This window comes from Capra hircus, chromosome 11, assembly GCF_001704415.2.
Source record: "Capra hircus breed San Clemente chromosome 11, ASM170441v1, whole genome shotgun sequence".
NCBI lineage: Eukaryota > Metazoa > Chordata > Mammalia > Artiodactyla > Bovidae > Capra > Capra hircus.
The window spans coordinates 72,876,176-72,902,958 of NC_030818.1; the positions used below are offsets into that span (position 1 = coordinate 72,876,176).

Here is a 26,783-nt window from a genome sequence, read left to right on the forward strand (position 1 = left end):
TCTTAATATTTTCATTTCAATAGAAGTAATCAATGTTTTTGTGCGGTTCAGCAAGTTTTACCTTCTGGTCAAAAGCTGTAGAAGTGTTAAGAGAGTAGAAAGACAGTAAAAAAAAAAAAAAGATGTTCCTGGAATTTTTTTCAGTTAGCTTGTGCTTATATTTAGTTTCCAGATTTTTAACAACAAAAATGTACTGCCTTTGTAATTTAAAGACAAACATGTTTTGGTTTGGTTTGGCATGTGTATATGGAGTGTGTGTTTTCTAAAGATATACTTCTGAAGGATCATAGATAAAACAATTATGAAAGACACTGGCAACTGTATTCTACTTCATGCACGGGACTGATGAGTAACAGAATAAAAGCCTAAAAATGCTGATATAAAGCATGTAACACTAAACCTGCACGAACAAAAACCTAAATGACTATGTCTTTGGGTCACAATTCATAGACTTATCATGGTTTTTTTTCATCTACTTTGTTTCAACAAATATAGGCTACTTTGGGGAGAAACACTAAGGAAAGAAACACACACAAGTATAAAAAATTATCATCAAACATGACAGGTGTCCCATTTAAAACATATATAGAAGTAAAGGCATTTTGTTTCTCAAACTGATTCACAGCAAGGTTCTTTTCAAAACAAACATATCAAATAGAAGTATTTTTAAAGCCATAAAAATATGAACACCCTCCACATGACCTGACTGCTATGAAATTATCCTCAAAAAACAAAGCAGATGAAGGAAAAAACATTACTACAGATTGTTCACTCCAACTTTATTTATAATAGTGAAAATCTGCAAAGAATCTAAATGATTAAAATAACTGGGTCATGGTTAAGTAAACTGACATTAAGTAATTTCCTTGATGGGATACTGTACAGCAATTAAAAATCATAAATACAAGACCATGCTAAGATATATAAAATAATTACAAAAGAATGCTAAAGTGTAAGGAAAGAGGAAATAAACTGCATAGTTCTGACTTTCATTTTATTATATGGATCTTGGTCCATTTGTCCTGAAAGCAGTTTCTTATTTTAGAAGAGAATATTACAGTTTGCAGAAGACTTCTTAAATCTACTTTCTTCTATATTTCCCCTCATGAAAATGCGCCTGAAGCTAAAGAAGCAAGTTTAGAAAGAGATAATCAACAAATGGGATTACTTTGTCCAATATAATTAAAAGCGCCAAAAAATAAATAAATAAAAGCGCAAAAGAGCTTGTAATTCTATTACTGAGGAAGTGATTTACATTTTTTCTCATTTAAAAATAAGAACTAATCCCTCACAATAATTACCCAGCTTTTAAATTATTTGTAGTTTAAAATACTACTACAATATCTGGAATCATACACTTGGATATTATCCAAAATTTAGAGAATATCCCCAAATTCTTCCAGTTACTCTAATAAGCAAGCTTCTTCTGAAATTTTCTCTCACCTGCATTCCACTGTTTCAGAATCAAATGACCCAATTCTGCCCTAGTTTACTCACCACTCGTACCCCATAGTGGACGTGGGCCAAAGTGAAAGCAGCCGTCAGCGCAAACAGGAGAACGCTCTCCACGTAAGGGGTTACTCCTACATTCACCACCATGACAATCGCAAAAAGAGGAAGCAGCAACCAATTCAGAGTTGGGCACCGGGTACTGCTCATTTGACAAACAATCAGCTGACACTGGAAGTTATTTAAAAGAAAGAGAGAATAATCATTTAATTAAAGCTTTAGTCACTCCAACATTTAAAAAGCATTCAAATAGTTGAGCCAAGATATGTATTAAAATACTACATTATTATCAAATTCCATAATTCTCAAATGCTCAGGAGTTCGACTGGACTGCTACCCCAGCCTCCAAACCTGCAGACCCTCAGACTGGAAGATAATTCAGTAAGGATGCTATAGAAGGCATTCTCCTACTTGATAACAGTTTGGATAAAATAAATTGCTCCCAATTTTAAGATTCTATGATATATATGAAAATAATTTTTTCAGAACAGCCTCCCCAGCACCACACAACTCAATTTCTTCAAGGTGATGAGGAGATGCTACCTCCAATTCAGTCATACTATCATAGAAAACACCTCAAAACCTCTTTGGCTCTCTTTACTTCAACACGTTACTCAAATACAGTTTTATTCCTTCAGAGATACTTTTTGTACAATATGTTAATGTTTTTAGATCCATAGATGAATTCAGTATGACCTGAGATAGTAAACACATGGTATATACATAGAAACATAAACTTGGGGGCTAAGTTAAAAAATAAAAACTTACTAAGGACCTAGCCTGAGCTACAGGACAGGCTTCCTGGCAGTCAGGACTAGCAGGGTCTTTTCTCACCCCTCCTGATCATTCCTCCCTGTCTGCACCCTTGCTGGGCTATAGCAGAGAAAGGGATTTTTTTTTTAACATAAGCATTATTTATTACAAAGTTTTTATTCTATTTTCTTAATTTAAAACCGAGTTGATTAAAAAATATGTGGGGTATACATGTGTTTTTTTCTCTGTCAAAACCCCTTCCAAGCTCCCTAAATTAATCATTAGATCTGCTGCCATTTCAACCACACTATTAATAATATTTAGAGTCTGAAAAGAATTATTCCATGAATTCTTCAGCAGGCAACCAAATCAAAAAATTTAAATGATGCCATGGTTCCAAAATACTACCGTGGTTTCCAAATCCTATTGGTTTTAAACAAAAATAAAATAAAGTAACTTTCTGCATGTTCTGTCTTTGCAGTTATTAATTATCCTTTCAAATTTCTGACTATAAGATCTTTAAAATATGCTTATTCTAATACTATATAAGATTTCTCAAACTATCAAATTCTGTTTAATATTTCTTATATGTGTTACGATTTTTAAAAGAAAAATCTTACTGTGCTGTTGGCAAAGGCTGTTCCAACCATTAAGTAGAACACTCTAGGGTGTAACTCTAAAATATCTGAAGGTGATAGGAGGATCCATGCTGTAGACAAAATGAATAGCAAACATGGAGAAAAGAAGGGAACCACAGCTTCATAGACTGAATTGTGTTTCAACGTGTTATTTTTATAGCTTCTGGAAAAAAAAATCAAGTAATACAAGAACATTATTACATATAAAACTCAACACTATACTTGTATCTTTATAGTTTTCAAAGTACTTACACACTTACTCTCTTATATTTATTCACAGTAACCTCACAGGATAGGTAGAACCAACAATATTAATCCCATTTTAGAAGCAGGTTAAGTAAGGATATAAGAAGTTAGTTAGTTAAGTGAGGATGTAAGAAGTTAGTTGCTCAGTCATTTCTGACTCTTGCAACCCCATGGACTATATACCCTTTCAGGCTCCTCTGTCCACGGAATTCTCCAGACAAGAATACTGGAGTGGGTTGCCATTTCCTTCTCCAGAGGATCTTCCCAACCCAGGGACTGAACCAGGGTCTCCTGCATTGTGGGCGGAGTCTTTACCATCTGAGCCACCAGGTTAGTCCCATTTTAGAGGCAGGTTAATCCATTTTAGGGCTTCCCTCATAGCTCAGTTGGGAAAGAACCCACCGGCAATGCAGGAGATCCCAGTTCGATTCCTGGGTCGGGCAGATCCACCGGAGAAGTGATAGGCTACCCATTCCAGTATTCTTGGGCTTCCCTTGTGGCTCAGCTGGTAAAGAATCTGCCTGCAATGCAGGAGACCTGGGTTTGATCCCTGGGTTAGGAAGATTCCCTGGAGAAGAGAAAGGCTATCCACTCCAGTATTCTGGTCTGGAGAATTCTGTGGACTGTATAGTCCATGGGGTTGCAAAGAGTCAGACATGACTGAGCGACTTTCACTCAGTCCCATTTTAGAGACAGATTAAGTGAGGATGTGAGAATTTAAATTTACATAATTTGGTACCAAGTGGCAGGGCCAGGACTAGAATGGAAGTCTTCTGATTCCCTAGTTTCATTTATCCACCTAGAAAAGTTTTATTATCTGGGCTGGATCCTATGAGATTACATTCTAATAGGAAAAACTAAAATGAACACAAAACCATATGAGAAGAGTACCTCAGAGGGCTGCTGTGACACACACCTTAGCAGTGAAAGGCTCTGAACCGAGATAGGCCCCTGCATATCTTAGTGGCTCTGGGCACACAGGTGGTAGCACACTCATACATGTCTGCTCATCTGAACTGAGCCCTCAATCCTCACCCTAGTTCTGCCACTAATTACATAACCTTGGGCAAGACACTGCCCAATCAGAACCTCAACTTTAGAAGAATTATCTCAAATTATCTCTAAGGCTTTTAGAGCATTACATTTTATGACTTCTATGAATGACGGCCAGTAGTCATAAAGAGGGAAGATTCAGAGAGACAGGATTGTGCAAGACGAATCTGAGCACTGAAAAATGAGGTGGAAAGTACAAGAAAATGTTCCAAGCAGAGGAAACAGGGAGTGGAGGAAAGAGTGGGAGCAAAAGTACTGAGGAACAAAAGAACAAAATACATTCAGGTCACAGAAGGAAACTGAGTGTGCTGAGCCCAGGTGGAAATGTGCATAAATCAGAGAGATGGAACTCCACCAGGGCAAGTCCCCTCCCAACCCCTCCTCGAGTCCTCAGGCACGCCCCACTCTTCAGGAAGTCTGATATGGTGCTCTTTAAGAAGAGTCAGCATAGCTCCAGAGTTTGGTCTTCAACTATACAAGTCCAGAAATTTCATTTTATGATCATGCTAACTAAACTTACCTATAATCAATTTATTAAAACTTATAATCAGTTCATAAAAAGAATGTAAACCTATGAATATACCAATAGGAACATACTCTCTCCCAATTCATTCACAGAGAAAAATGACAAATTAGACTGATGAGCCCAAAACTGTTACCAAAAAACTAGTTCTGAGCTAGGGTTGAATTGACTACACAAGCCACTACAGGCAGATGATCCTAATCTCATTCTAGATTCAAAATACAGCTTCAAAACCTTTTCAAAATGCCCAGATTTCAAAAGAAAGATCCTAAAGTTCACCTAAATAACAATTTCTAAAGATTTTCATATTTCTTGTCCAATTAAAAAATAAAATACTTACCTGAAAAAATTTAACAAACTCATTGGAAGAGTCACACACAGTGCACAACCTGAAGGAAAGAACATTTAAATTATTATGAATTAATATTCAAGAGAGATTTTTTTAACTGAATACATACAAAATATGTAATATTTTTAGATGCAACAATTTTCAAGTTCAGATTTACTTCTATAATGAAATTAAATACATTTTTGAACAATATTTGCAACTGGAAGAGTGGCAGTACAGTTTGGTGATTCACAGCAGAGACTCACGGAGCCAAAGTAGGTTGAATCTCAGCTGTGCCACCAATTGGCTATGGGACTTCAGGCAAATTAATTTTTCAGGGTCTCAGTTTCCTCTTTTATAAAATATACATAATAGTAGTAACAATTCCATAGGGTTTTGAGAATTAAATGAGTTATTACATGCAAAGACTCCTGGAATAGTACCTGATTTATAGTAAATTGCACCGTGTATGTTTTTTATTGGAAGAGGGAACCATTAATATTAACAGATCCTGCTGCTTCCTTCACACTTCTTTTTACCTCCCTAGTGTTCTCAATTTCTCCCCCTACTCTATACACTAACTCTTCCTCCTCAAAGCTAAAAAGAAAGACAGCTTTCCAAAGAAACGTTACCATTGTTCCTGCTGTTCTCACTATCTACTATCTTACTCTGCTATCTCCTACAACCCAACAAACTTGTCTTCAACTCCTCAGCTGCTGCTGCTGCTGCTAAGTCGCTTCAGTCGTGTCCGACTCTGTGCAACCCCATAGACGGCAGCCCACCAGGCTCCCCTGTCCCTGGGATTTTCCAGGCAAGAACACTGGAGTGGGTTGCCATTTCCTTCTCCAATGCATGAAAGTGAAAAGTGAAAGGGAAGTCGCTCAGTCGTGCCCAACTCTTAGCAACCCCATGGACTGCAGCCTACCAGGCTCCTCTGTCCATGGGATTTTCCAGGCAAGAGTACTGAAGTGGGGTGCCATTGTCTTCTCTGCAACTCCTCAGCACTCAGTGTAATTCTGCCTCCCTTTTGCAGAAACTGCACTCTTGAAATTTATCAAGCTCCCTACTCAGTTCAGTTCAGTCACTCAGTCATGTCCAACTCTTTGAGACCCCATGGACTGCAGCACGCCAGGTTTCCCTGTCCATCACCAATTCCTGGAGCTTGCTCAAACTCATGTCCATTGAGTCAGTGATGCCATCCAACCATCTCATCCTCTGTTGCCCCCCTTCTCCTCCTGCCCTCAATCTTTCCCACCATCAGGGACTTTTCCAATGAGTCAGTTCTTCACACCAGGTGGCCAAAGTGTTGGAGCGTCTTCAGCTTTAGCATCAGCCTCCAATGAATATTCAGGACTGATTTCCTTTAGGATTGACGGGTTTGATCTCCTTATAGTCCAAGAGGCTCTCAGTATCCTTTCTTTATTCCTGACTTCTAAGTAACTACCCACTAACTGCAGCTCATTCCTCCCTTGGTCTTGGTGATCCCATTTGCCCAGTGTTCCTGTTAGCCACCCAAGCATTCAATGATGTCCTTTAATGGAAATCTACCTCCTGCATATTCCTAACTGATCGACTGAAGGTGCACCTACTCTCCCTCAGAGAATCTTCTCCTACAGCTTTAACCATAAGCTCCTGCAGTTGACCCCAAAAATCTTAATACTTTTGGGCAAATCAGACAATCTCTCTGAGCTTCAGAGAAAAAAACTGCACCATGAGGATGGGCTAAATGATTTTCTAGGGACCCCTGAATCTTAAATTCTCTGATTCTGTGATCTGTAGTGATGTAAAGTCCTAATCTTTCTCTGTTTCAAACTCCAAACCAAAACATGTGGCAACTTTTGCACATTTCATTTGGATATTTCCTTGTCACTCAACCTATTAGCCCATTCTGGACTCCCGGTGACTAAACTTCACTTAGGGGTGGGGAGGTGTGTTGTCAATGCAGCTATGACATTAAGGAGTAAGGAGAGAAGAACATTCCTTCAAATAATTCCTAACACAACTTGCTAAGAACACATGAAAAAAACTATAATTCACCAATCAGAAATCTTACCTCAAAAGAGGAATTACTCTGCTACTTCCAAGCCCAACTGGAACAATGTTCCCAGATTAGAAAATCTTAGAGGGAATGGAAGGAGAAGACAAGATGTCTTCAATGTCCTCAGAAACTTTCAGTAGGTTATTTCATGTTAAGCTGGGGAGCACTGGTAGGGAGCAAGGCTAAATGTATTAACCCAGAATCACTTGTAGCTTTCAAGCACTTAACTAAGATAAATCTTAAGCACAGTAAGCATGTAGAATGCCTGAGCTCTGTATAGGTTGCCAAAGAAAAACACTGTATTTACTATTTCTTCTCTAAATAGTAAATAGCATTATGTGAACCAAGAACTTTCAGATGTCCAAGCTGGCTTTAGAAAAGGAAAAGGAACCAGAAATCATATTGCCAGCATTTGCTGGAATCAAATAGAATCAAGCTGGAATCAAGACAGATGGGAGAAACATCAACAACCTCACATATGCAGATGATACCACTCTAATGGCAGAAAGCAAAGAGGAACTAAAGAGCCTCTTGATGAGGGTGAAGGAGGAGAGTGAAAGAGCTGGCTTAAAACTAAATATTAAAAAAAAGCTAAGATCATGGCATCCAGCCCCATTACTGCATGGCAAATAGAAGGGGAAAAGGTAGAAATAGTGACAGATTTCCTCTTCTTGGGCTCTAAAATCATGGCTGATGGTGACTGCAGCCATGAAATCAGAAGATGACTGCTTCCCGGCAGGAAAGCTATGACAAACCCAGACCATGTGTTGAAAAGCAGAGACATTACTCTGCCGACAAAGGTCCACATGGTCAAGGCTATACTCTTCCCAGTGGTCATGTACAGTTGTGAGAGCTGGACTGTAAAGAAGGCAGAATGCCAAAGAACTGATGGCTTCGAACTGTGGTGCTGGAGAAGCCTCCTGAAAGTCCCTTAGAGAGTAAGGAAATCAAATAAGTCAATCTTAAGGGAAATCAACCCTGAATACTTGTTGGAAGGACCGATGCTGAAGCTGAAGTTCCAGTATTTTGGTCATCTGATGAGAAGAGCCAACCAAAGAAACCCAACTGGGCAACTGAACAACAACTCTAAGTAATACTTGATGTACTTTCTGTAAAGAGTATTTAATTGTTAAATACTTATCTAGTAAACTCTATATATGAGAATGATAGAACCCACACATATGCAGACCTGCTTTTCTTATTACCATAGGAAGGTCTAGACTTCATAATATAGGAAGCATTGGCTATCAAAAAGTTAGAATTCATAAAAAAGGACTGAGTAATTTGAGATGAACACCAAGGATAGCATGATCACAACAAATATTCTGGTTCCTTATCAACGGTCCCTCATTTCTAGGCTTATTTATTAAACAAAAATTTCAATAAAAAACACCAAGACAAAAAATGCTTTAAGTAAAAAAGACACAATAACAAGTAAGAGGGAAAATGTCATTTATATCAAAACAAAAGATTACTATACCTAATTAGGTGCTTCTAAAAATAAAAAGTCATTAACAATTCTGTAGCAAAAATTGACTAGAAAAAGATATAAATGGCTCTCAAACACTAGGAAAGTTCATTCATAATAAGAGAAATGCAAATTAAAACTATACAGATATATCATTTCTTATCCCAAACTGGCAAAAATCCAAAAGTGTGACAACATACTACACTGGGAAAGCTAAATAAACAGGTACTTTCATTTATGGCTGGTGGGAATTCAGTATCAGACAAGCCATATGGAAGGGAACAGAGCGTTTAGTGAAACTGCACACCTCTGCCCTTTACTAACAAGTCTGCTTCTAGAGATCCCTTCCAAAGTACCCTGGCAAAAATATGAAAAAGACATTTACATGGACAAGATGATTTACTTCAGCAATTTGTATCTCAGCAAAAAACTGGAAATAACCCAAATGTCCATCAGTAGGAGGCTGTTTGAATAAACAATCACACAATCACGCAACAAAATACCAGGCATTTGTAAGAACAACTGAGGAAGATGGCTATCCATCACTATGCTGCTGCTGCTGCTGCTGCTGCTAAGTTGCGTCAGTCATGTCCGACTCTGTGCGACCCCATAGACGGCAGCCCACCAGGCTCCTCGGTCCCTGGGACTCTCCAGGCAAGAATACTACAGTGGGTTGCCATTTCCTTCTCCAATGTATGAAAGTGAAAAGTGAAAATGAAGTCACTCAGTCGTGTCCGACTCTCTGTAACCCTATGGACTGTAGCCTACCAGGCTCCTCTGCCCATGGGATTTTCCAGGTGAGAGTACTGGAGTGGGTTGCCATTGCCTTCTCCCCATCACTATGCAGTGATCTCTAAAGATACACTATTATGTGGAGGGAAAACAAGAGAACAGGTGGTAAAATATGTATAGCAGGCTACCACTTATCCACGAGAGAGGGTGATAAAACCACACACGCACACTTACTTACAGTAACGAAAAAAAAACAATGAAAGATTAAGTAAAAAATTAAAAACTAAGAACATGACAGAGACTAGACTTCTTTGAATATACCTTTTATATAGATCTGCTTTATATATAGATCTGCCTTTGTAATTATGTGAAAGGAAAAAGTAATCCCTAAAAATCAAAAGTAAAATGAAATGAACTTAAACGCACATATTCACAGAATAGGAACTTTGGACTATAATAACCCAACTGGGCATCTCCAGTGGAATAAACCATGAGGACAAATGGAACTGCAAAAAAATAAAAACCTTCAATGATTTTTGGTAATGATATCATTGCTGATTTGGGTACTACATTCTGAGACTGTTATTGTTTTATGGAATAAAGCAAATGAATTCTTTGTGTCACTGAAAGCAAAGACTTTTGTCAGAGCTTAAAAGAAAAACAAATATAAAATCGACAAAGTTGAGTAAGAAATCTGTACTATCAAATTTGATTTGCATTTATTAGTATGAATTTTATAAGGTAGTTTATCAAAAAACAAACTTTATCCCCCCACCTATCCACTGAAAGAATGGATTCCTAAGCAATGATCATCAGTATCTGTTAGTACCATTAGCTGAAGAGCTGAGGCAGAACTTCCGAACAGAAAAGTATAAAACCTCAACCCTCTGGTCACTATTGATACCATCAAAAAAGAGACAATTAGATACTATGTGCCTTCTATGTGCCTTCTAGTGATACTATGTGCCTTCTAGTGCCTTCTACTTACCTAATAAGTACTGTTGCCAAAAATGTATATACAAAGAGAATTGTAGCCTATTAAAGTATCTACTTAACATTCCAAAACTTACATATCAAAGATACCATTTTATCTCTAAATTAATATTTAAATGTAAAATGCAGCAAACCTGCCATAGGACAAGCTGCATAAATCAAAAGATTCACTCATGGTAGCAGATGAAAAATAGCTAGCCTTTTCAAGGTAAAGAAATCACAGTTATACAGCCACCCAAAAATGAACATTTGGTAGATTACAGCAGGGTTCCTAAAATATCTGCAGTCCAGAGCGACAGAAAATCCCTCAACTATGCCTTTTCTGAAAGCCAGTACCTAATGCATCATCTTCTCAGCTGTTTCTAACCTAAGCCTTCAATCCCCACTCTGCAACCAAGGTTCACTGAGAGAGGGGGGAGGATTATTTTTCAGATAAGAGAACAGAGGAACAGCCAGTAACTGTTTTTGTTGTTTTAACCCTACAAAGTTCTCAGTGCCACTCCTGGTGCCCCAAATAACAACCCAGACTCCTCTTCCTCTTTGCCTCTTTCCATAAAAATTTCCTCCCTGACTCAATCATCTTGTAGATATCCACTCTGTCTAAAATCAAAAAGGAAGTATTACCATGATCAAAACCTTTACTGAACATTCAGAGGCTTCAGAAAGAGAGGATTTGAGAGGAAAAGAAGCTAAATTTTTGGAGTGGATGTATTATAAACACTGTGCTTTGTCATTCTACTTCCTTAAACTAATAATCTTTGATTTCGAGATATGCAGCAGATATCAATACTGAATGTCCACCTAAATGCAGATCCTCCAATATGATCTAAATTAATTTGAACAGTTATTTTACAAGGCTTGGTGCTGAACAAAAGCAAAACAAAGAGACCTTATTTTCCTTAATGGTTTGGTTGAAACCCTATAGGTTGTAGGGTTGTTCTGCTTGCTGGAGGGGAAAGAGTATTGTTGCTTATTACAACCAAACACTGGCTTTGACAACAAAGTGATGTTAAAACAGGCTTCAACATGGAGCTTCTTACCAATGATCATTGCAGTGAATAGGTCTCTATATAAGAAATTAAACAGGAAAGGTTCATACCAGGCCTCAACTCCCACAACCGCAGTCACTATGTAGACAAAAGAAATAGTCTGGAAGGAAAATGCAGACAAAAGCATACAGAGCATTAACAGCTGGAAAGATCAGGCAATCAACAACGCTTTACGCGGCATAAATTTAGGAAACAGTTTTAGTAACAGCAAAACATATGCTTAAATTTGATACTGTGGCAAGTCTTCTTGCCTTTAAAGTTGGTTTCTTCTTTAATGACTAACTTCTAGACGATGCAAGCAGCTAGCCTCCTAAGGCACCTCATAAATTGGTTTAGCCACAGGATGATCAAATCCGCCCACCCAATCACCCTCTTCAAACACACTCCAACTTCTGATTCTTTACTGGAGCCTCAGATGCAGACGGGCAAAATGACCACACAAAAAGCTGGGATTCTAAGGCAGGGAGAGTTAATAGCAAGCCTTGGTAGTAAGAGAAAACTCTTTACTCACTGAAAAGCTGGCCATGAAGACAAAAAGCCAACAATTATATAAGCATAACTTTCTTCATAAAATCAACAGTTTAAATGAAGGTTTGTTAAGAAACTGTTCATTTTTTAGTGTAATAATGGCACTGTGTTTATATTTTTTAAAAATAAATCTTACTACTTAGAGATAGACAGTAGCCTATTTATCACATGTCAAGATTTTCCTTTAAAATAATTGGGAGGTGGTAAGGTAAGGAAGAATATATATGAAACTTGACTGGTCATGTGTTAACTGCTGAAGCTAAGTAACAGGTACACAAGGGTTTCATATACATATATGTACATATTTGAAATTTTCCATAAATAAGTAAAAAATATATATAAAATAAAAAGGGAAAAAAATTTAAAGCACCCATCAGCTCTAACCAAAAAGGCATAAGGTCAATAAAGAAGGAATGACAAACTCTCCCAAAAATGTATGGCAATGCTGAAAATTTAAGAAGAACACATACTTACCACCTGGCTAATGTCATATCCCCATGGCAGGAAAAGAATTCCTGTGTTATACTTTTCCCAGTGAGACAGGATGAAAGAAAACAAAACTACCCATAGCAGGAGATAAAGAACAAAAACACTGACACCAGATGATCCTCGTCCAAAAATGGAATACACAGTGACAACAAAGTAAACACATGACCAACTATCCAGGCCATGGTCAAAAAGCTCCCCCAGCGGGGTGCTGGAATTGGTTCTGCGGGCTTGCTTTCCGTCCACACCATCTGCAACCGAAACACATTACACGGGGAAAGGTCAACGTCTGCACCAGAATGGAGAAAGTCGTCTTTAATAAAATGGAGAGAAATGCAACAAAACATATCAGTGTATCATAGAAATGTTAATTAACTAAAGTATAAATATCAGACAGTACTATAAAAATCCAACCTTTATTTCCTATAATGCAAAGATTTCAGAAATGAAATCTGTAATCTCTCAAAGTTTAATCCAAAAATCAAAAAGTTAAGTCACACTGAATGGTGTCTATTTTCCATCTGAAGAAGCATTCTACTCTGAACTCTTGAGCACTGAACTCTGAATTCCTCCAAATCTGCCTAGTAACTGAGTTGTTCCACTAGCCACAAATTCTTAACCCTCCAGAGAATACTCAATAGTTGTTTATTATAATTTATACTCCTTGCTCTAGGATCCAAAAACACTCAAGTACTTCAGTCATAACACCTGTTTCATCCTGTTACAGTCACTTCTTTACAGATGGACCACTTCCATAATTTTAAGTGTTTTCAGAAAACGCTTTGCACATGGTGTTGAGTAATTATGAGAATTAAATTTACTGAAACTGGGGGGGTGGCGCTGCACTGCGCAACTTGCGGGGTTTTAGTTCCCCAACCAGGAATCGAACACCAGCCCTCGTTAGTGAAAGTGAGGAGTCCTAAACCCTGGGCCGCCAGGGAATTTCCACGATGTAGTATTCTCAAAGTATGGTGGCTAAGTGGTAAAGAATCCACCTGCCAATGCAGAAGACACAGGTTTGGTCCCTGGGTCAGGAAGATCCCCTGGAGTAGGAAACAGCTACCCACTCCAGTATTCTTACCTGGAAAAATTCCATGGACAGAGAAGCCTGGTGAGATACAGTTCATGGAGTTGCAAAAAAGTCGGACATGACTTAGTGACTAAACAACAACTATTCTTGATGCTGTGAAGATTATAAAAATCTTAGAATAAGTTTGTACCCTCAAAGAGTTTACAGTTGAGAAGGGAGACAAAACATGACAGATATGCTGATATGATGACTCACAAACCACAGAAGAGTACAGAAAAGTGACAAGTTCTCTTCAGGCTAAGATAAACTAAACTGGCTTTCCAGACAAGATGAAATCTGAGTGGGGACATAAAGAATGAGTTGCATTTCAGTAGATAAGAGATAAAGAAGTGTGACATTTCAAGAGGAGGGAGTGTTATCAGCAAAAACACTAAGATGGAAAAGCACATGTGTGTGCAGAGAATGCCAAGCAGTTTAATTCAACCAGAAACTATACATGAAGAGTGCAGTATCAAGAGGCTAGAAGGGAGACTGGAGCCCATTTAAAAGGATCAGGGAGTCTGAGGAGCTACTAAAATTATCTGAGTAGAGTAAGACTGAAAGCCATGCCGTGTTTCAGGAAGACAGACCTGACATCAGTGTGAAGGACAGGATGGGTTGAAGCGGAACGTGGTGGGAATGAAAACCTGGAGGCGAGGAAGATATTAAGAAAATAAAAATGACAATGCAGTAAAAGAAAGGTGAGACAGAAGGACAAGAAGATCTGGGTAAGGTAGTGTTACCAGAAAGAAGAACGTCTGAAGAAGGAGCAAGACTGATGGAAAAGATGCTGAGTACAATTTTATATGCTGAAATTGAAGTGCTGATAGGATATCTACACAGTAATGTCGAGCAACTCAACCTAAGGGTAATTTACTAGCAATTTAGAAGATAAATAAAGGCTAGATACTAACATGTGAGTCAACTCAATAGTGTTAACGATCAGGATTACCAGAGAATAACAAAGGAGAAAGAGAAAGCATGTTGGAACACCTTCATTTAGAGGCAGAAACAGAGAAGCCTAGGGGTGTGGGGGAAGGAACAGCAAAGGAAGAGAAAGGGATAAAGGAAGAGGGGAAGAGAGAGAACATACAACCCAGTCAAAAGGAAGGCAAGAGACTGAATTACAAAAATTCTTCCTCCAAAGAAACAGCTTTGTTAATTAAATGCATCAGAATTAGACTAATTGTGGGGACTTTCCCAGTGGTCCAGTGGCTAAAACTCCACACTCCCAACACAGGCAGCCCAGTTCATTCCCAGGAACTAGATCCCACATGCCGCAACTAAGGTTCTGCAGGCCTCAACAAAGATCAAAGGTCCTACATGCCACAGCTAAGACCCAAATTTACGTGCCGCAGCCAAATAAATAAATAAATACTCAAAATTAAAAGAAGTAAAGAATTAGACTAGTTGCAAAGATTCAGAGTCAAGGAATTTAAAATTCCTTATCATTACTGTGTTTATCTAGCTCACCACAGTATTATCCCCAGTGACTAGCTCAGATTGTGGCATAGAGGGCCTTTAAAAATACTGTTGAGGGTCTAAATGAAAGGATGAATGTCAAACTCCTGCCTGCACACTGATCTCTCTGTTATATAGGATTGGGCGCTTTTTTGCCCCTGAGTAGCTAAAGTATTTCCTAATAGTCTTTTCTCATTATTTGCTGCCTTAATTTCCTATTCTCAGTGCCATTTCTGTGCAGTTACCACAAGTATGGAACTATGTAATGATTAGGTTTTCTGTCTTCTCATTGAACCCATTCTGGCTCTATACATCTGGGGTCTAGATATGTCTCATAATGTGTTTTCATAAGAAAGGCAATTCAGCTCACATCCCATGTATTATTAAAAACCCATGAGCAAAATCTGGAGCAGTGCCCTGTGACCCACCACATTAGTATTTCTGCAGCAAAACATAAGAACAGCCACACTGGTGGAATAAATGAAGATGAAGCGTGGAGTCCTACCCACTGGACAGCCTGAGAATTTCCTAGAGCAAAATTCAAAAACCAGCTTATCTTTAATAACGAATGCACAACGCCTCTGTATAGCGTTTTAAAAAGAAAAAAACTAGGCTTTTGTCTAATTCTTGATTTCATTCTCTTCCTTCCCCACTCTTAACAGCTCTGGCCACTCACCACACCAAGATTTAATCCCTGTACCAAATTATCCTGGTGTTACGAATACAAGTCATCTTTATCTGAAGAGACCTAAGCAACTTTAAGTCAGGGTCTGCTACTTCACATTCATTTAAAAACCATATACTGAGTGCCTCCCATGGAGCAGGTACTGTTCTTAACACTGGGTACCCAATGAACTAAATAAAGCACTCACCCTCAACGAACTTATATACACACACGCACTGGGGGAAGGGTTACACCACACAGCTTGTAGAATCTTAGTTCCCCAACCAGGAATGGAATTCCCACCCTGTGAAAAGCGCAGAGTCCTAACCACTGGACCACCAGGCAATTCCCAAGGAACTTACATTTTAGAGTATACAGACAGCATACAGGTGGGTCATACAGTTTTAAGTGCAACCGAGAAAAATAAAGCAGGGAAGGAGACCTGAAGAATGCAGGACAAGCCACGCGGATGATCCCAACGCAATGCGCTCTTGGCAGACTAGATGCTGTGGCCTGGCCCAGTGGACTTCTCTGACACTGCTTCCACCAAACAAAAACTGATCACTTTGTGTTTGTTCCCCTGCTATACTCTATTATAGCACCTTGCTCAGTATTCTGCAACTACTTGACATGTCAGTATTGCTTCCCAAACTCATGGCAAAAATGATGTCTTATTCCAGAGTTGGGAAATATTTTTTGTAAAGGGCCAAAGAGTATATAGTTTAGACACTGTGGGCCAAATGGTCTCTGTTGCAACTACTCAACTATGCCTCTGCCATAGGAAAGCAGCCACAGACGGGCAGAGGAATGAGCAGTAAACCACCACTTACAGAAACAGACAATGGGCCAGATTTGGCCCACAAGTGGTAGTCTGCCAACGCCTATCCTATTCTCCAAATTCCTAGCAAATGACAACACTCTTCACAGAGAAACTCAAGAACATATTTATCAAGTTAAACAGGATATTAATAAACCCTAGTCAAAATGAATTAAGCATAGGAGAAAATGTTAACTTACTGGGTAGCTACCCTTGCTGACAGTTTTGCCAGCCATTGACTACAATGAATATTTGCCAACTTCTTACCTAGAGTGTAGGCCATGAAGTTGAGGATGCCCACTACAATCCAGACCCAGTCGGGTACATGCTTGTGACCTGGTGCTGAAAGGAAAGCAACTCCAGTTTTATTGCAGTCTAATTGTTGGAACCATAGCCTATACTGTCAAAAGAAAAATGCTTCTCTTTATTAAATAGAAGTTGAAATACTTTATAGTGTATCTTTAGGTAAATATTAGAATATATCAACAACTCCAACAAAACCCAAGAAGTAACTGCCCAACCTCTCATAAACAATAAGCATTTATTTTGAGCTTTAATCGTAACTGAAGACTGACTGTTCTTCTTTACTTGAAAATTACTTATGTGCCTAGAATGAAAAATAATGCTTTTGGAATTTAAAAAAGGTTTGTGTTTAATCCGATCCTTATTATTTATGATTATACTACAAACATGTAAAAAGCCTTTAACCTATACTCTCTCACTAAATTATTAGCTGAACAAAAGACTATAGGATTTGGGTATAGATAAATCACCTCAATTGGATGATTTAGTCATCAGGATCATTCTGAAATGTCTGGACCTCACTTTTTCCCCCTAAGATAGAACAAGTGAGCTTCAGGAGGTCTGCGTTCTAGTCCTGGCTCTGTAATCAAACAACAGTGTAGCCTTGAATATATTATCTAACCTTTCCTGATTTCCACTTCCTAAAAATACTGGGACTAGATAGTTCATCTGGTCCTTCAAGTTGTATGACTTGGGGAAATATATATATAGTTACATATTTTAGAGCTAAGTAAATAATTTTATTTAGTCAAAGGAAATACTATTTTTATCACAAAGATTTTGAGGCTGTTCTGAGGATTGAAATACAATTTTTTTTTAAAACCCACTTAATATCAAAATCGTGCTTCATGACATTTAATCTTTCACATGGTACTTCATGATACTCAATTACCATTTTATTGCACACAGAGAAGCAATGGTTAAAATTTTGAGTTTATCAAGTCAGGAATAGGCATAGCTTCAATATTCAGAATTCTTATAATATCAACTATCATTAAATGTCTAAAACTCTAAATTCTTCTACAAACACAAAGTTTTGAGAGATTGTTAGTTTCTCTAGGTCAGTGCACAAAAGTCTGCTGAACCCATAACACAGATGAAATACAGTATTAAAACTCCTGACTATATCATTTATAAGTATTCTTATTGGAAAATATATCCTCTAACTTAGAATGCAAAAAACACTCATCTACCTCCATCTTTGTATTCTTCTCAACTTCATCCACCTGTTGAGCAATTTAAAAAACCACTGTCTCCCACATATGCCCTCCCCCACAACCCCAAATACACTCCAGATTCTCTCTGGCCAGGGCAGAAGCTGGGTGTGGAAGGAAGAAAAGACTAACAGGTCTGAAAGAAGACACTGGGAAAAGGCTGAAACTGCCTCCAAAGGAACATTTTTCCTCTCCTTCTCAGTAAGGGCCCAGACTTCTGTTAATAAATATTTAAGGTCTAACAACCATTTTCAGGGGGCTTCCCTGGTGGCTCAGTGGTAAAGAGTCTGCCTGTAATGCAGGAGACCAGGGTTTGATCCCTGGGTTGGGAAGATTCCCTGGAGAAGGGAATGGCTACCCACTCCAGTATTCTTGCCTGGAAAACTCCACGGACAGAGGAACCTGGCAGGCTAAAGTCCATGGGGTCACAGTCAGACACGACTGAGAGATGAACATTTCACTTCACTTTTCAACCATTTTCAGAGCAAACTGGGAGTTATTAAAGGCAAGTACAAATGCTGTGCAGAGGGCAAGAGGGATCATGTTTCCTCTATAAAAGGGGGACTTTTATTCGATAACTAGAAAGAGGGAAGGGATACTTCTGGTAGGTTTGTTGGGCCTTGCTTATATTCTTTTGAGGCAAAATGTCACAGTGCTAATTTTCCACCTTCTTATAAATCCAATTACTCTTTATATACAAAAACCTCACTGCTTTTTAGATAGCATATCCAAATTCTAGAAACCAACTTGGTTTCTAGAACTTCTTAGAAGCATACATAACAGATTGTGAAAGCACAACTTAGCTTTTACACCCAATTCTAAAATTTTATGTACCCTCGATGACTCGACAAGCATGAGCTTGAGCAAGCTCTGGGAGTTGGTAATGGACAGGGAAACGTGGCGTGCTGCAGTCCATGGGGTCGCAGAGTCAGACATGACTGAGCAACTGAACTGAACCAATAATATTCAAAACTTTTCAGAATTTCTAGCATCTTAACAGAATCAGAAAACAGCCACATCTTATTTTATATTAAAGATATTTAAGATTTTATATTAAAGCAATAATCATACCTGAAGCATAAAAGTCCGGATCAAAGTATGCCAAAAGTAGAAAATTGAACACAACCAGCAGAAAGCCAGAGAAGGTTATCAGATTTGGAGCCAGCCAAGTAGGAAATACCTATTTTTTACAAAATAATTACAAAATAATTAAAGTAGTGCAATCTCTGTCCACTATATACCACAACATACAAATCTGTCATAATAAAAGCCATAAATTTGGATTATATGTGGGAGTTATATACATTAAATTGCAAATCATAACCTCCAGTTAATAGAAATAAGCATTTCTATTTTTCTATGTTTTAAATAATTCTATAATCAACAAACTTTTATAATCATAACATTATATTTTAGAAGCATTTACGAGGCATTTTATAAATATAATAGATCTAGAGTATAAGCTTATACGTCAGTGATAAGATAAATCAAAAGGTATGTGACTAAGGGAAGGGAGGATGGGAGAGGCAGTTTCTCCAGGTGTCTTATTGTTATATCTGCAATACTCCATAAAACAGTTTAAAATCTTTAAACTTCACTAAAACCCAAACGCATGCTTATTAATCATCTTACCTTTACTACAGTGTTCCAAAACGGGTGCATGACATACAGAGAGAGTGGATTGGTATCCACAGCACTGTACTGTTAAGAAATGAAAGAAAATATTCAGAGTTAATTCTTGCATAACAGCACACAGAACAATATTTCTCAAATGAAAATAATAGTACAAAAATAACCTAAAGAATATATCTATTTATATGATGTCCTTATCTAAATAACAAAACTAGAAAAGCATGAATGGGGCAAAGATGGCCAAGTACAGCCAGATTTTTTTTTTTACTCAAATCAGCTTTTATAATATTACAATGTGGCAGCAGAAACTTGTATATTGCTTTCAAGTGCTCACCTACTATGTAGGATAATACGCAGCCTGTGCATTCACACACAGACCACTCAGACAACCTCCTCCATCACTCTCAACTAACGATAATCACGCTGCTTCACCGCTTACACCGTTACTAACGCACTAACTAGTGGTGCAATCTTGGGCAAGTTACTTAAATCCTCCTAGTTTTTTCACCTATAAAATCAGGATCAAAGTTTTACCTCTGAAGATTGCCATAAGGATTAGATAAACTAAAACCATACATGAACTAGTAAGAAGAGTCCCTAGCCCACAGTAAGTGCTGAACGTATAAGCATTATGTATCATTAAAAGTGTTTTGAGCACCAAAAGAATGACAGATCCCTTCACAGCAGGAAAATGGATTCCTTAAATAAGCAAAGGAAGAAAAGAACAGGTTACATTATATTCAAAGGTATGCCCCCACTGTTAAGCTTTGAGTAAAACTTTGAATAATTCTAACAAAACATCTGTATATAATTACACAATACTTGAAGAGTGATGTTGATGACTTATTCATCAGAGATACACATACTGGAGTGCCTGGCATGTAGGAAGCACTCACTACATTCAAAGAAGAAGGGATACAAAATTGGTAAGGAACAATTCTCATCCTCAGGGACTGGGAATATTACCTAATTTAACAAGCTGACATTTAAAAGATGGCATACTAGTCAAATGCTTGAAAAAATTTTCAACTGTGTTTTATACTTATGTTCAGTATGACTATAAAATAAGTAGTAAGAACTTTATCTGATTTTTTTAAAATCATCATTAAAGATCAAAATTTCTTCCTGAATTTTTTTTTTTTTTTCCCCACTCTGGATCTTCCTTCCCGCCCTGCCCCTGCAACTTTAGTGCCCCCGAATCCTGCTCCCCTCCTGAACACTTTATAGATATGGAGGAAATGTTTCCCACCAGTGTTTCAAGATTCAAAAGTGAGATGAAGCAAAAAGTAAATAAATAGAAATCATTTAAAATACTGCTCACAAAGAGTCAGCTAGGAAGTCAAATGTTTATTCAACAGAACCCATGTCTGAGTGCCTCCACTTCTCCAACTCATTTGGACAAAATGGGATAACTTAGAAGAAAATGATGAAGAACTCTGTTCAGAGCGAGAGGCTCTGCAGCTGCACCCAGACTCTCAGAAGCAGCCCCCCTTACATGAATGTTATGGTCTGTGCTAAAATCAACTCCTACTTGCACAGTTCTCTACAGTCTTCAAAGCTTTTCCACGTAACAGATACCATGACATCTGAACCTCTGCAAAACGAATGTGACTCCAACTGAGAGGACCACCTGAATTTAAGTTTTCAGACTGAGGACATAAAACCAATATGAACCCTGAAAGATAGCCAAAGACAAAGTGGGAGGGCCCTGGCCTCCTCTGTTTCACCAAGGTCCAAACCCAGACCCACATGATGTAGCCAGCAGGTCACAAAGCGGGAAAACCGGACATTTCAACTCTACCACCTGCTGCAAAGTACAAAAGTTGAAAGAAGTGCAAATTTGAAGAACACAGTTCAAGACATCACACAAATAGTTAATACAATGTACAGAGTACAATGCTTAATTCAAATGTTTGCTGAATAGGTCTCACTCAGCAGCTTTCCATAATTCGAACTTGGATCTAAAAGGTCATTTACTCATGGTATTTTGATTAGAAAAGCTCCTCTTTTGTAAATTTGGAGTTTTACCTCTAAATCTTTATTTCAGGGGAACAGCAGAAGTATGAAAAGATTACAAAACTCAATACAAAACAGTGTCTGCCTAACTGGATTTTTTATATTTAATAATAGCTGGTAAGCTCAAGTTTAGTGAGAAAATTTAATATGAGATTACAAAAGGTAGCCAACAATAAACCTAAAGAGTGCTCTGCGGTTTAGCCTTACACATCTGAGTATTTTTTCAAGGTCACATATCACCTGGTATAAACAAAGAAACTCAAAACTGTCTTGTGAATCAATAGGAGGAAAGAAGAATGAGTCTAACCTTTCATATGCCTGAAACAATAAGCAAAATATAAACTTTTAAAGGTGCCAAAAACTAGATTCAGTTAATGCCTGTCAAATATATTTTTATTTTCTATTGGAATGATGTTTTGGTAGACACCAGAATATCTGAATCAGGTAATAACCCCATGTTAAGGCCTGCAGAACTTGCTTGATCTATTGGGTTGGCCAAAAAGTTCGTTAGGGTTTTTCCTTAGTCCCAAACGAACTTTTTGGCCAATCCAATACAATCTGTTGGGCTTCCCTGGTGGCTCAGACAGTAAATAATCCACCTGCAGTGCGGGAGACCTGGGTTCAATCCCTAGCTTGGAAGATCACCTGGAAGAGGGCACAGCAACCCACTCCAATATTCTTACCTGGAGAATCCCCATGGACAGAGAAGCCTGGCGGACTACAGTCCATGGGGTCAAGAGTTGGACATGACTGATCAACTAAGCACAACACAGCACAAAACAACGTTAGGCCAGACAAAGCCAGTGCCCTGGAGAAACGCTTGCAAACCACAGCCTGAGTCTGAGAATCATTCCAAGGCAAAATCTCAGAAACACAACAGTTCAGGAGGTGTGTAGTTCTCATATGCCTGACTCTCACCTACGTGAACAGGTAAAAGTCATCAGGCCACTTTACATTTTTAAATTTCTGGCCATGTGTGATCTTAGTTCCCCGACCAGGAACAGAACTCACACGCTCTGCAGCGGAGTCCCAACCACTGGACCACTAGGGAAGTTTCAGGCCTCTTTTTAAATGCCTCTGGTTACCAAAACACTCATTACTTCTAAAAAGACCCCAATCCAATGTTAAAACAATTTTTCTACATGATAACAAAATCCTCCCCTTGCCCCATACTTCCTATCATGTTTTCAATTTCCCTTACACAGCTAAACAGATAAGGTTCTGATTTTTCTTCCAAACAATAACAATAATGCTTTCCATATTTGAAGATGGTTCTCCCTGTCACACTAAATCTTCTCTTCATCTGGTTAAAAAATCTCACATTCATTGCACTGCTCCTCTCTGGCCACAGTTTCATTCCCCTTCATCATCAAGGCCGAGTTCTCTAGACCAGAAGTTGGAAAACTTATTCCGGAAAATGCCAGGAAAGTCTAAATATTTTAGGCTTTGCAGGCCATATGGTCTCTGTAACAAATACCCAACACTGCCACTGAAGCAGAAAGAAATCACAGAAGAAAACAAATGGGCATGCTGTACTAAAACTTTATTCCCAAAACAGGGTGTCTGGGGGCTTTAGTCTGGCAACCAGTGCTCCATTCAATCTATTTTGTTGTTAAACCAACACAAAAGTGTGATTCAGAGCAAAAGGACCATTTCAAGTGGTGCATGAGTACAAATAACAAGAACTATTAGCCCTTCTTCCTCAATAACTTATTTCTCTAACAGGTGTTCAACACTGTATTAATTTCCCATGGAAACAAAGTCATTCTGCAGACTTAGACACAACTTCACAGTCACCTGAACTCCTCTGGCCTTTCTTATACAGACTGCAAAGCCACCTTTCTCTACATTCATACGAAGTTAATTATTGGAATCTAAGTGTAAGGCCCTACATTTACCATTTTAACACTTCATCCTGCTAGAGATCACTCATCTTTCTGATCTCCTTGGGGGTCAGACTCAGTAATCCACGTACTAACTGCTGCTGCTGCTGCTAAGTCGCTTCAGTCGTGCCCGACTCTGTGCGACCCCATAGATGGCAGCCCACCAGGCTCCCCCGTCCCTGGGATTCTCCAGGCAAGAACACTGGAGTGGGTTGCCATTTCCTTCTCCAATGCATGAAGGTGAAAAGAGAAAGTGAAGTCGCTCAGTCATGTCTGACTCTCAGCGACCCCATGGACTGCAGCCCACCAGGCTCCTCCGCCCATGGGATTTTCCAGGCAAGAGTACTGGAGTGGGGTGCCATTGCCTTCTCTGACGTACTAACTATGCACCCCCAAATTCTTAGCATGTAAAGCTGGGTTTCCCAGGTGGCTCAGTAGTAAAGAATCTGCCTACCAAGCAGGAGATATGGGTTCAATCCCTGGGTGGGAAGATCCGCTGGAGAAGGAAATGGCAACCCACTCCAGTGTTCTTGCCTAGAAAATCCCATGGACAGAGGAGCCCGCCAGGCTAGTTCATGGGGTCAGAAAAGAGCCAGACGTGACCTAACGACTAAACAACAAACTACAAAACTGTCATATTAGCAATGACTTCATCTAAGTCTCTATAAAAATGTGGATCAAGGTTGAATTTCGAAACAGTCCCCTCAAGATTGCTATTCACACATTTAGTTATTTTTATTGGGTATAGAATTCTGTACTATCACCAATGGCAATTAGTCAACCTTGCCCACAAAGAAGTCTTAATGAAATCCAGAATTACCTTAGATAATATTTTGTCAAATATTAGAAAGTTGCAAGACTTTTTTTCTTTTTACTTCAGTACAAGTCTGGAAATAAAGCAGGGTTCATTCTTCATTCATTCATTCATTCATTTATTAAGTCAACAAATATGTGTACAACAAATATGTATGACTGTGCCAGGCACTGTGCTAGACTGCCAGAAAGAGTGTGGTGAACAAGACCAAAATGTGTCCTGTGTTCACCAAGCCCATAGTCTAGTGTGAGAAAGATGGTAAGCAGGAAAATAAGTCATAATTACAGCTGTGATCAATACCACAAAAAGCAATAAATGGGGTGCTGTCCCAGAGGACCAGGAATGTGTCTAAGGTGCTCAGAAAAAGCTTCTCTGAGGAGGGGACACTAAAGCTGAGTCCTAGAAGATAAGATAGGTGAAGAATGTACAAGATAAGACAGTAAGTCAAACAAAAGTGAGACTACTTAAGAGAACATACTGTTGAAGATTCCATTTATATGAATTTCAAAATCAGACAAAATTAATTTATGGCAAAAAGAGATCATAATAACAGTCTGATGAGAGGGACTAAATGGGGGCCCTCTGAGGTGCTAGAAATAATTCTGTTTCATGACTTGGGTGACGGTTACATGGCTGTGCATAAATGCAAAAATTCATTAAATTATATACTTAAGATCTGTGCATTTGTATATAATGTATACCTTAAAAATGATAGAGAAAATAAAGAATATATGTGTCACAGTATGCACGTGTGTATGTGTGTGTGTGCACGCAGTTTATAGGTAAAAATTGGGAAGGAGGGAGGGTACATGCCAAGACACCTTCTAAAGCAGAGAACAAAATGTGGGAAGATCACAAAGTGGAGGAAAGCCACTCCACAGCTCAGTGAATGAACAAGGAAGAGTGGTATGAAATGAGACTGGAGACGTGGGCAGACAACACCCAAAAGGTCCACAGTGAGTTTTATCATAAGCCCAATGCATGTCCTGATTTATATTTTTAAAGGATCACATTGTTTATGGTATAGAAAATAGACCGGAGGGCAGCCAAAGTGCAAAACAGTTACAAGAGTGCCACCGTATACCAGGCCAGTGGCAATTACTGGTTAGGCTAGGAGCAGTACAAGACTCTAAACTACTTCTAAAATATGCTACTAAGTGCCCGTTTTAGAGCAGAACACTAGAAATGTGAGTCTCCTCTCAATTTCAAAAGGCAATTGGCTGGATCAAAAGGAGAACTGTGGAACCACTTCCTTGTACAGGTACTGTATTTTAAATCTCTTCTGTAAACTGATAAGAACGCTGATGAACTGAAACATCTTTGCACTAAATGCAGAGCTCTGAACAACTTATTAACCAGACTGAGGCTAGTGTCCCATCTAGTACTAATGTAGATGGTAGCACTCTACCATCTATAATCACATTTCCCTTGCTTTGTCTTCTGATCAATATAAGGAGGAAGTCTCTAACTATCAAATGATTGCCTGTCTTTACTCACTTGAAAAATAAACTTTACACTTATAAAACATATTTTAGTTAACCATGGAACTCCATGAAGTATGGCCTGAGTACAAGCTAAGAATAGTTCATAAACTGCACTGATTGTTAATCATTTCAGATGTAAGCAGGCTCACACTGATGTTTCTGACTTTTTAAAATTACTCTCCAAATTCCTGACTTCTAAATCATCCATGATTTTAGGAATAAAAAGCAGCACAGTCACAAAGAACTAATTTTGGTTCCCAACTGGGTTCACTGTATCAAACTGTTTACTACTCACACCAACTTTCCAGATATCTCTTAAATGAAAGAAACACATTATCATCCTTTCTTAAGAACTCAGGGGAGAGAAAAGAAATTTCAAGTTTCTTCTCTCAAGTGTCTGTGTGGTGTTAATATGGTATGGGGGTCAGTCCCTTGCTGAGGGGTCTCAGGACTCAATCATGTTTAGCTGTTAAGTCTCTATGGGGGCAGGATCCGTTGTGGTCAACATGTACTCTACCAATCCTGCAGCAGATTTCTTTAGCAATGGCATTCCAAGCCTCTGGGCAGTCATTTAAGCACAAAACATAAAACAAAAGATCCCAATTATTAAAAACTGTTAGTCACTCAACAAATATGAAGGCAATCAAAAGAACTACCTTCACATACAAATGTGGGACTCACCAACAGTTAGCATTTTAAAATAGCAGTTAAGAGAAGGGAGAAGGCTTCCCAGCCTGATCCTGTCTGCATCTGTCACACAGTAGGAGCTCAATAAACAAGGAGAAAAGGAAAGATATATACATTTGAATGCAGAGTTCCAAAGAATAGCAAGGAGAGACAAGAAAGCTTTCCTCAGTGATCAATGCAAAGAAATAGAGGAAAACAATAGAAAGGGAAAGACTAGAGATCTCTTCAAGAAAATTAGATGTCAAGGGAACATTTCATGCAAAGATAGGCTCAATAAAGGACAGAAATGGTATGGACCTAACAGAAGCAGAAGACATTAAGAAGAGGTGGCAACAATACACAGAACTACATAAAAAAGATCTTCATGACCCAGATAACCATGATGGTGTGATCAT

At 38.5% G+C, this 26,783-nt stretch overlaps 1 protein-coding gene across 1 annotated transcript in view; it reads right to left on the minus strand.

Moving 5' to 3' along the window:
- The window catches only part of EPT1 (ethanolaminephosphotransferase 1), a 44,567-nt gene that overhangs the window by 7,321 nt on the left and 10,463 nt on the right, over positions 1 to 26,783 (minus strand). Inside the window, exons 2-9 of the mRNA XM_005709705.3 lie at positions 19,505 to 19,573; positions 18,944 to 19,052; positions 16,623 to 16,697; positions 12,333 to 12,595; positions 11,322 to 11,430; positions 5,063 to 5,111; positions 2,883 to 3,063; positions 1,498 to 1,680 (exon numbers count right to left, since the gene is read on the minus strand). Coding sequence (XP_005709762.2) covers positions 1,498 to 1,680; positions 2,883 to 3,063; positions 5,063 to 5,111; positions 11,322 to 11,430; positions 12,333 to 12,595; positions 16,623 to 16,697; positions 18,944 to 19,052; positions 19,505 to 19,573 — 1,038 coding nt within the window. The remainder of the gene's footprint in view (positions 1 to 1,497; positions 1,681 to 2,882; positions 3,064 to 5,062; positions 5,112 to 11,321; positions 11,431 to 12,332; positions 12,596 to 16,622; positions 16,698 to 18,943; positions 19,053 to 19,504; positions 19,574 to 26,783) is intronic.